Source organism: Acartia tonsa, chromosome 4, assembly GCF_053477335.1.
Source record: "Acartia tonsa isolate MP-2025a chromosome 4, ASM5347733v1, whole genome shotgun sequence".
Taxonomy (NCBI): Eukaryota; Metazoa; Arthropoda; class Copepoda; order Calanoida; family Acartiidae; genus Acartia; species Acartia tonsa.
The window spans coordinates 33,341,184-33,352,917 of record NC_137263.1 but is presented as its reverse complement, the minus strand read 5'-3'; the positions used below and the strand labels follow the sequence as shown (position 1 = coordinate 33,352,917).

General features: G+C 32.8%; 1 protein-coding gene across 1 annotated transcript in view; it reads left to right on the top strand.

Annotated features, from left to right (window-relative positions):
• The first annotated feature begins 2,535 nt into the window (after positions 1-2,535).
• Positions 2,536-11,734, top strand: part of LOC145315429 (uncharacterized) — a 54,143-nt gene continuing 44,944 nt past the window's right edge. Inside the window, exons 1-5 of the mRNA XM_080155410.1 lie at positions 2,536-2,769; positions 3,222-3,354; positions 5,441-5,536; positions 6,619-6,773; positions 9,556-9,601. Of these exons, the coding sequence (XP_080011536.1) occupies positions 2,606-2,769; positions 3,222-3,354; positions 5,441-5,536; positions 6,619-6,773; positions 9,556-9,601 (594 nt within the window). The 5' untranslated portion in view covers positions 2,536-2,605. The remainder of the gene's footprint in view (positions 2,770-3,221; positions 3,355-5,440; positions 5,537-6,618; positions 6,774-9,555; positions 9,602-11,734) is intronic.

Below are 11,734 nucleotides of genomic sequence, written 5' to 3'. Positions count from 1 at the left end.
GAAATAGATTGCATTGAAAAAGTGTACAATTTCTAACCAATAAAATGAATTGAATGTTCCTACAGTGTTTTCTACTGGTCCAATCAATGAATTAATCATCTAGATGTTTTATATTTATTATAGTAGTAGTGTGACTGCTAAAGTCCGTCAATGTCATTGTCAAGGTAGTGAAACAACGGTGGAGGGGGGGTGGGGATAGACCAATTTAAGTAAACTTATAGTATTATGTGGGGGAGGAATAGACAGAGTTGTTGGGGAATATATTTGTAAAGAATATTCCACTCTTTTATTATTATTAGTTAACTATTATATTCCACTATATTGTTATACAAAACTATTATATCATTGCCATGTTGGTAGTTCATTCACAAACAAAAAAGAACAAACAAAAAATTGTTTATTATAGTTTATTGCCCCCTATAACTTTGTAAAAACAAAACATTTTAGTAATACAGCTGCACTGCAATATTAAAGTAAAAGACTTGGATATGTGCTGTTCACGGTCAAATCTTTCTGGTAACGATTATCTCGAATAATCTATAAACTTTAAATATTGCTTACGGTTAAACGGTAGAACGTATGGACTATGCTTGCACAAAATTTTACCCGACAAAGAAGTCCTACATTTAAACTGGAATAGCCAGTTATCTCACAGTGCACATAAATGCGCGAAATTTACCTATTTCACGCCTTTGGCTATCTTAGAATCAGATTATTCACAGGGCTTCTTATGCCGCTTAACACGGTGTCCAGGACTGACATGTATATTCAGCCGTTTGGCAGCTATATGTTCATAGATTTTTGTAGTTAATTGTTATAAGGAACATTACGTCAACAGTTACGTCATGAGATTTTATCAATGAGTATTATGTATCTGTAACCAAATTTGTCCGTCCAATACTACGCCATATGATTTATCGGCTCCTATTTAGGATAGATTTTTCTGATATTGCTTATCTGAAGTCATCCCTTAAATGTAATGAGGTATTTATCTTAGATTATTCGATATATTATAATTTAAGCATATAAAAATATTTATTTCTTTGGTTTTAAATTTTTTTCAATTTGTTATTATCAGGGAAAAATTATCAAAAAGATTTTGTTCTAAATACAAACTATCTGACAAATAATTCTAAGGGAAAATTTTCCCACAACCCCCTTTCTTTATTTCTTCCCTTATTACCAACTTCCCTTCAGTTACATAAAAAGGACAAGTTTTACGCCAGCTCTACGCCAACAAAATATTAAATTTTCTGCAATTTTAAATGAAATTAATTAGTTGAATAACACCCCTTGCAAACTATCTTTCTCTATAATTTATCTTAAAAGGAAAAAATTAAGGGCATGAAATTAAATTTAATATTTACTTTAAAATGTTAAATTTTTAATGGTTAGATTTTCTCATGTAGGTATATATATGCATTGAAAACGAGTGTTTTAAAAAATAATAAAGAAGATATAAAAGAGAAGAAACTTATAAAAAACTCTTAAAATTTTAGATCCTTTTTTTCAGGTAATGTAAAAATTAGATGATTTTATTCATCATTCGTCATTAGGGATTTTTCAACCAAAAGTTTTTGAATTTATACTCTTTTTTATATCCTATTATATAAAGTACTAAGCTTTTTTCTGTCTGTAGCGAAGGATCTCGCTAACCACTGCACTGAACTAATATGGTTCTACTTTACAGTGAAGCTTATTAATGGTCCTGTGGTGGTTTTAGGCTATTTTTGTCCTTCCATATCCCTTTCAATATAGAGCCCCTTGGTGCTAGGGGCGCTGCCGCTAGTGCACTATAAAGAGCTTTGGCATTTGGCCCCTCAGGGCCAACAAGACAGTTTTTAATCTTATATTTTAATATCCGCGGAAATGTGTCTATAATATAATACGTTAAATAACTATTATGTATTCTTTTATACTTGTCTATTTTCATAGTAAAGATATCTCCCTCTATAAATGCAAAATTAGTGCATTCAAGTTTTATAAATCTAGTTAAAGTTAACTCTCTCAAAGTTGGAAAATTTTTATTTGTTAAATTAAATTTTATCCCAGAGTTGAAGCAAACAATCATCAAATTGATAATCATTTTAATTTATATATATATATATATAGTTTACTTAATATTCATAGTAAAACAAGGCTGAAAACATAAATGCGAACAATAAAAATATCATGCAAACTAACAAAATTAAATAACTGACAACGATTTTAAAATGTCTCAACAAAAACTACATTTATATATCTAAATTGCTTTGTTGCAGGATAATTAATATAGACAATAGCCATACTTGCATTGTATGGCTTGATTATAGAGATACTTAGCTGATAACATTGTTATAGTAATCACTATCTAAAAATTTGATAATTTTATCATGTAAAAAATAAAATCAAAACTAAAAGCTTTTTTAATTAGACTTCATGAAATGGTTATAGATTCATATATTTCGAATGAAGAATTTTTCGCTTGAATTAAACATATTATTTTCGTTGAATAATTAGCAGTTAAATAATTTGATTTATTTAAATTTCAGAATTGATTTTAAACTGCACACACCTCTGAGTGTAAAATTATTCCCACATTTATTTGTGTGGCTGTGAGTAAGTAATGTCAGCTGACGTTATGGTAGATCCAGCCCGCAGATCTGCCATGAACAGCAGCCCCACGAGACCACTGGCCAGCAGCCCAACCAGGGCCATGACAAGCAGCCCGACCAGGGCGGGGGCTGTCAGTCCAACACGCGCTATGGCGGGCAGTCCAACTAGAATGAGGTAAAACCTTTTCCAGTATGGCTTCGAAACTGATTGATATCCGCTGGATTAGAACCAGTTTACAGTTATTTTGAAAAATAATGTATAGCACTGTAATACATACAATTTTTCGCGAATATTAAAATAATCATGAAATTTTTACTAGTTTTGTTAGCCCAAGCCGTGTGCCCCTCGGGGCTTATCAAACAGGGTCATTCTTTTAATTTCCACGGAAAAGTGTCTATAATACGATGCGGTATATAATTAATCGTTTCTAAAATGAATTTGTTATAACATAAATTAATTTAAATCCTTTTGTAAAAGTAAATAGATGTCTGTTTTGTCTGTGTGCATGTAACTTAAGAGCTCACTAACTGCAGGTCTGACATGATTTTCCTTTAAAGTTAAGTTTCTTATGGGTTCAGGAATTGTTTATAATTACAACAGATATGTATTTCCTTTACCTGTTTTAGTGCGAAGTTGACCCATGTTGGATCAGCTGCTATGACCCAGAGCCTGTCAGAACAGCCGTCACCTAATAAACCTGGCTCCATGGAGGAGACTATCAAAGTTTGGCTCAAGATTGGAAATATTGAAAAACTTCAGGTATGGTAGTGGTCGTCGAAGAAATTTCCAAACTTTACACAGCATAAAAAAATATGGGTTTCATAATAGGGTGGGTCGATTTTAAAATTTCACATTAGTAGACATTGGCAAGGGTTACTGGGCCAATATAAAACCCTGTGAAACTTGAAAGAGGTTTTTTAATCCAAAAACAACGGACGCGCGGGGGGTATAAAATGTGCCCACCCCCTTATAAAACCAAAAATTTAAATTCCTTCAAACACAGGCCTGTTGCATATCAAAAGGGCCACATTGAAATGCTGATTACAGATCTGAAAACTGTTTTGAAAAATATTGATGATTCTGAAGTGATTTTCAAATTACCTACCAAAATGAACAATTTTGACTACATCAGCTGTTTTTCTTAACTTAATGATATCTTAATCGAACTAGGAGCAATTAAGAGGCCTTTAGTGGCACTTAATATTTTCTTCTAAAATATTTAAGTTGAAAAATAATTTGTCTAATGTTAAGATGAGATTTTTTATTTATGTTTATTCACTTTCTACGACACTGGCGCCTCCTAGCGGGACTTTTAAAATATTTTTGATGATTTATCTTGGGAGTTTGGTGGTACCCTCTCCCAAAATAGTTATAATCTTTCCCGTGACCTGCAAAGGAGAACCGCATCGGTTCAGTGGTTAGATCCTGTTACTTTATTGTAAGGATATAATAAAGTGATTTTGTCGAACAATACCTGCAAAAATGAGTTTTTTTATTTAATTTATGTAATTTCACTTGTTTTTCTAGTTTCTGCTTCCTGTATTTAATATTTAAATATGAATTAATATAAAAAATGTATTTTTGTTAAACACGCTGTTCAAATATGAAAAATAATCTTTAGTTGCCTAAAGTTCATTGTAATCTGCAAGAATGCAACTTTTCTGCAATCAATTCTTTTAGTCTGAACCTACCTATTAAGACATAGGGGCCTCTAGGGGCACTTGAAGAAAAAATAGGGGCTTACCCTTGACTTTAAGTTTTGATTTTAAAAAGAAAAAAATTAGGGAAGGATAATTTTTTTCCAGAAACGATTTCTCTTGAGAGATTACTGGTACCCTCCCTCAAATTGGTTAGAAACCTTCCCAGGTTCTATGAGAAGCTTAGCTGAAAAGGAGAATCATATTGATTCAGTGGTTAACAAGATCCTTCGGATCAGAAAGACATGCCCAATGCTATTTTTCGATTTCTCTCTGTATCTCTAATCTATCTCTCTTTTCCCTTTTCTTCCCTTTTTTAGTATTTTTTCTATTTATCATCATCATTAGAACGAATATTTGTTGTTACCTATGAACTTTGCTTTGCTTGTTACAAAATATTGTATACCAACTTCTTATACAGATTTTGAACAATTACAACTTGGCTTAGTTTGTGTACTTTAGGTTAGGTAAAAAGATCACATTGAGTATCTAATATTTCAAACAGTAAATATAAAGTCAATCGATGTATTATTACTTAGACGTTGTACTCTGATAAAGTGTTGCTAGCAGCTGGATAACATAACAATAATCGACTACCTCCCTCCCCCCCTCGTTTCATCAAAGGTTTTGGCCGCTATGATTGAATAAAGTATGAAATATTTTTCGCTATTTAAAATCATCAACCCTAATGCAATAATTGTGTTTTTTACTGCTGTAAAACAAACAAAAATTGTCTGGAATATGAGGTGGATGTTCTTTATTTTTCTTTATACTAGAAAACTAAACATGTTCTTTTAAACATGTAAAAAACTAATTTTAGGCCAACTTAAAGCACCTAATGAACCACGTGGTTTAATTCTACGAATGAATATATTTCCTACTTTGATCTTACACCAGATTTTCATGTTCTCTAATGAAGTGAAACTTGCAGCGGGCTAAAATAACGATTCCCCTCTTCAACCCTATTCCCCTCCCCTCCTAATGGAATGAATAACTGAACAATAAACGAGTACAATATTAGCGAGCTAAATTAGCGACAATTTTTCCTCTGTCATAATATCCACTTATATTCTACATCCATTAATCATGTTAAAGTATGATTATAAAGATTATCTACTGATGAATTTAATAGTTCTTGTTTATTTTAGCAAGCTGTGCTGGATGGATATGGTTGGTTTCTGCAGGATCAAACATCCAGACTTTCAAATGTTAACAAATTCCTCAGAAAAGTTCCGACATTCCAGGTTTACATTTTAGTATTTAATATTTTTATTACAAAATATTTTTGTCTTGCACTTTTTAGCTATGATAATAAAAAGATGTCCACTAGTTCAAAATTCAATAAAAGTACACAAAGTTTTTGACCAACAATTGAGATAACGTGGTTATAAATCTTTGGGTACCAGTATAATTTGCTGTTAAATGACCCTTCCCTCCCCTCACACCTGAGTTTCTTATTTTTATGAAACGAGTTGAAAAAATTATAAGCTTTATATTTAACTTTGTATCGATATAAGCAAAGAGTTTTTTTAGTAAGAATATACATTATACAATGATTTCGGAGTTTTGAATTTTTATTGGCCTGAAAAAGATACTTTTTTTCATTCCTAAGATAAGTGGCCAAAAAAATTTTAAGCTTTATTTTATTATTGGATTATTTGTGGATGTTGCACCAGATTTTCATGTTCTCTAATAAAGTGAAACTTGTAGTGGGCTAAAATAACGATCCACCCCCTTTACCCAATCCCCCCTCCTACTGGATTAACAAACTGAAAAATAAATAATATTCATGTTAGCAAGCAAAATTAACGACAATATCCATGACACATTAAAATCTTTCCCGATTTTGTATTACTTTTGCGGAACATGATTCCAGTTACGTCATATTTTTCTTCTCGAAAAAGGGAAGGGGGGAAGAAAATCTCTTTAAAAGAGATGGAGAAAACCCCCTTTTCTCCCATTTCTTTTTTTCTTCCCCCCTTCCCTTTTTCGGGAAAGAAAAATATGACGTAACTGGAATCATGTTCCGCAAAAGTAATACAAAATCGGGAAAGATTGTAATGTGTCAATATCCATTAATACAATATGATAAGTAAATCAAACGCTTTTCTAAAATAAAACTGACTTTAATTCCTATTCTCATTATGTCATTAATGTCTACTGACGGAACGAACTAACCAATAAATGAAGTGCACATTAGCAAGCTAAATTTTCGACGATTTTTTCACTGTCATAAAATCCACATATATTCTAAATGCATTGCTTTATCTTAGAAATATTTCATTAATATACTAAAACCTTAACCAACATTGTGCATTTTTTTCAGGAAAAGATTGACATGATCCACGACCTGACCATCCGTGGGGAGCTGGGCAGACTCAAGGTCATGCTGGACAGAAAGATCTGGGTAACGGCCAGGGACCACTTTGGTCACACCCTCATACACAAGGCTATCATGGCCAACCAGGAGGCAACTTTAAAGTAAGTATAAGATAAACTTAATTCGGGAAGGGAGATGACATTGGACTTTAAATTACTTGGATACCCAACGTTTTATAAACACGTTATCCTATTCGTTTGAAATTTATTTGATCGGTTGGTTCCAAATTTTTTAACAAATAATTTTGTACTACAGAAAGGGTAAATTTTGTTTACTATCATTAAGGATATTAATCTATTGTTCATTAGCTTATCCCCCAAGATCCCTGACGGGCTGTTTGAGATATTTTAAGTAGCACACACATGTTGCTATGTTAAAAATAGGATATTCATCTTTTAACTATTACCCTGTCATGTATTATATACCATAAAATTTGTAAAACGGGACACGTTAGCTATATTGTGACATTTTAGCATAGCTTCGGATAGCCTTGAGGAAGGGATATGCCACAAGATCTTGTTTAATGCTGTGCATGGGTATATGAACATACGTCCTTCAGACAACCAACCCTTTGATTCGCGACCTATGTCTTATAAGTCCTAACTGCGCATGCTAATGAGTTGCACCTGTTTTGGACTAAGGCATTTCACCTACTCTAACTACAGACATAGCAACAGTTGGAACCATTTTTAACATCTTTTATTCCGACGCGGTGTCTGGCGGAGATTTGAACCTTACACCTTTCCGACAACGAGCGGCTGCATTACGTGTTATGTGTTATTTTAACTCTTTTTAACCTTTTAAAATTTTGGTTGGTAAAATTGAGACATTCATTAAATTTTTTTATAAATTCTACTTCTTTTTTCATTTTGTTTATAAACTTAGCTGTAAAGAATTTTTTTATTTGTGATTTCTGGTGATTTGGGGGGTTTTTCTTAGTAGTAATGACGAAACTATTGAAATACCCTAAATATTATTTTATATTTATTTTGTTTCTTAGATGTTTTTCAGTATTACTGTCCCAGTTTAACAACAACTGTTGGGACATCCTTAGTTAACTGCATATGTACAGAGTTTCAGAGATCTAAAGGGATAAGACAATAGCCGATTAATGATTATACACAAAATTATCCCTTCTTTAGATTACAATTAATGGTTATAATATTTGGACATTCAACCACTTGAACTAAGAAATTAAGATTCAATAAAAGTCCCCAAAGTTGTTAAGCCAACGAATAAGAAACATTATAAAACATTGGAGACTAGGGTAATAAACGGCCCAATATCCCCTGCCTCCCTGACAGAGTATACTTCCAATATTTATGTATATTTTTACAAAGCATGATTAATTATCTGATATACACATAATACAAGTATGCCTTCGGGTCATTACTCTTCTAACAGGGGTATACGCATAAATTATGATAGAGAGATAGTCAGGTAAAGTTACTGTTAAATTGGTCGAACAAAAAATTGTTGATGATATCCAAAAAAAACCTGTGGCATTACACGTAGTGCATTCGCTCGTTGTCAGGAAGGTGATAGGTTCGAATCTCAGCCCAACACCGCGTCAAAACCAAAGACGTTGAAATTGGTTCCTTCTGCTGCTATGTCATGTGCACATCAAAAATAGTTGGAGTAGAGAGAATGTCTTGGCGCAACTCATTACCATGCAAAGTTAGGACTTCCAGACAAAGGTCGCGCCATCAAAGGGTTTGTTGTAAAAGGCGTGTGGCCGCCATACACTACATATCATCCACAGCAAACAAGCAAGATTTGGTTCAGAGTTGCACCAAAATAAGATCTCGTGGTGCAGCCAATCCCCATAGGCTACCTATTTAAAATCTGTCGATGGTAATAGGTTAGGATAACCAAGTTTTTCCTTGGTTTCATTGTAATTATAAATTAAATTTATCCACAACTTAAAAACTAACACAAATATAAATAACTATAATTGTGACTAAAAATTCAAGATTTTATACAGACTTAGCAAAAAAAATTTCGTTAATCTATAATACAAAGTAGCTTGATGTCTGTCCGTCTGTCCGTCTGACCGTCTGTCCGTCTGTCTGTCCGTCTGTCTGTCTGTCCCTTAAGATCTCGGTAACCACTGAACCGATCGGATTCTACTCTTCAGGGAATATACCTACTGGTCCTGTGGTGGTTTTAGGCTATTTTCTTGGGGGGTGGGACACCCCCAACCCCCCAAAAAGTAAAAAAAATCCAACCCCCAAATTTTTTTTTTTACATTTTTTGTAAAATCTCAGTAACTGCTGATTAAATTGGGCTCTACCCTTCTGGGAATATACCTACTGGTCCTCTGGTGGTTTTAAGCTATTTTCTTGGGGGGTGGGACATCCCAACCCCCCCAAAAATAAAAAAATCCCCACTTTTAAAACAAAAACCAGTAATTGGGGTGGGGGAACCCCACTGCAACATGGGGCGGGGCGAAGCCCCCATGAATCCCCCCCCGAAAAAAAAATCAAAATATTTTTTTTTTAATTTTAATTTTTGTGTATGCGAACAACCTAGGTCTAATTTTTACGAATTGAAATTTTTGTGTATACAGCAAACAACCTGGGTTTAATTTGTACAAATTAAAATTTTTATGCATAAAGCGCACAACCTGGGTTTAATTTTACCACAGAGTAATTAAACAAAGAATAATTTTTTGAATATTTCTATTAAGAAGGGTTGACTTCCCAAAACTATATAGGGCGAAGCCCCTAGAGGCTAGGGGCGAAGCCGCTAGTGAATAATAAAATACTGGAAAAATAGTTTTTACACAACAAGGTTTCGTGATTATATACTTTCGAATAGAAGGACCGAATAAAAAATTATAAATTAATTTCTTAACAACTAATTTTATGTGTATTTTTTCAGGTATCTTGTTGAAGATTTTTCAAATGCCATAGATTTTAAAGATAATGTAAGTAATTTTATTATCACGCAAAGTGTGTTCTATAAATCTATACCACTCTCAACCATTAAAAGAGCAAAAAATAAACTATCAGCGAAATGTGAATTTACCGAAATAAACCTTCTCCGCAAAGAGTATAATTCATCATGGTTCAATAATCAATGATACATTAAGTTCAATATTGACGTTGAAAATCCTCATTTTACCCCCCATTCCCCACCCATTAATTTTTTAAAAACACATTTTATTACCCCCCTCGAAATTCTAAAACCTATCAATAAATCAATCGATTCATTTGACTTTTCGAAAGAAAATCAACGAAGAAAGAAAATTTTATGTTTGATTAAAGCATAAAAAGTATATAAAAATAGCAAATACATTGGTGCATTATAATAATGATTGATTTTGACTAATGAGATCGCAAAAAAACTTTTGATTGTTTATTTATACTTTGTTTAGTACTTTTTATATTCTTTTTTTCATTTATGATATTCTTTTCTTCTTTAGTTTTAACTCCACTGCTTGGAAAAAACCGCGACTTTATGACATGTCTCGCATAAATTCACAGAAAATATATTTTTAGTCAACTGATTTTAGATTGATACGAGAAATAGATTTTTAGGTATCAACATGTTTTATTTTTGTCTTCGATGCAATTTTCAAACGCAGAATTTTTAAGAAACTTTACATTAACTTTCTTTTTAAACTTTTAAAAAAGATATGACAATATGCTATTTATTTAAAATGTTACTGCAAATTAAACCTCCCAATAAAAAAGTATTCAGATAAAAAAAAGTATGTAGGATCTTTAGGGATAAGGCTTCAGACGACAATTTATTGTACACCCCCAATTACGATAAATGAATTATCCCTTGAGTAGATCACAATTATTGATTGAATGTTAAAGATTGATAAAAGTTTGTTATTGTTCCAAGACAATAAAAAATTACACCTCAAAAGAATCTTTTTTTAAACAAAATTTTAATGTTGAGGTGGGTTTAAAGAGAACACAGTAATAGTGTCTGACTGATTATGACGTAACAAAAAAAATTAGCCAATGAGAGGCCACTATAAATTTTACCATTGGTCAATAACGGCCTCTCATTGGCTAATTTTTTTTTTGTTACGTCATAATCAGTCAGACACTATTACTGTGTTCGTTTAAAGAGAATGGGCACATTGTGAGAAAATTTGGAACGTTTGAAGGTAGGGGAGGGGGGTGGTGGGAATATTCACCTGAAATGAAAGAGATATTACTGGTGATGTTTGTTGATGGTAGAAAAGCAGCCACTAGCCTTGATCATATTGCAGATACACGGACTTACATTACAAGGCAACTCTGTTGATCAGAACAGGAGGAATTCATTAAACTACTTTCCAATATGGCTTCGAAAAATCAACCTGTATAATCATGTATATCATCGTATTACAGACAATTTTCCTCGATTACTAAATATTATTTTAAGATAAATACCAGTTTTATTGATCCGGGCCTTCGTGACCTCAGGCCAATTAAAATAGTTTTAATCTTATAATCTTTATTTTAATTTTCACGGAAAACTATCTACAATTTTTAGAATTTACAAAAAAAATTACAAATGTCAACAACCATAAGAACCCGTGTCGACAACTCCACATACTAGAAGCGTTACTAACGATACAAACTGCTGGTAGGTAAAATGCATTAGCCCTAAATAACTCGTTAACATGCAAAGTTAGGATTTCCAGACAAATGTCTTGGGTGTATCTTACATAATTACCCAGCTGATTGGACATAAAAGTGAGATAAAGAGTAGATGCTCATTGGTTAAGGAAATCTTATCAAGAAATTTTAAATTTATATCTTTAACAGCATCCTAGGAAGTAACACCTTGAATATTGTAATTCTGACCTCAAAAAGTTCCGGACGGAAGGACAGACGGCCTGACGCTTCATGAATAAGGCCTTTATATTTATAAAGTTTTCTTTATGAAAATAAATGAAAACAAGTGAGGTGCCCTTGTCTGCTTTCCTAGAATCTATAGTTTCTTCATCATAACTGCTAGTTAGAGCCACAAACGTAGTTCTCTTTGTCAAGTGAGGTGCCCTTGTCTGCTTTCCTAGAATCTATAGTTTCTTCATCATAACTGCTAGTTAGAGCCA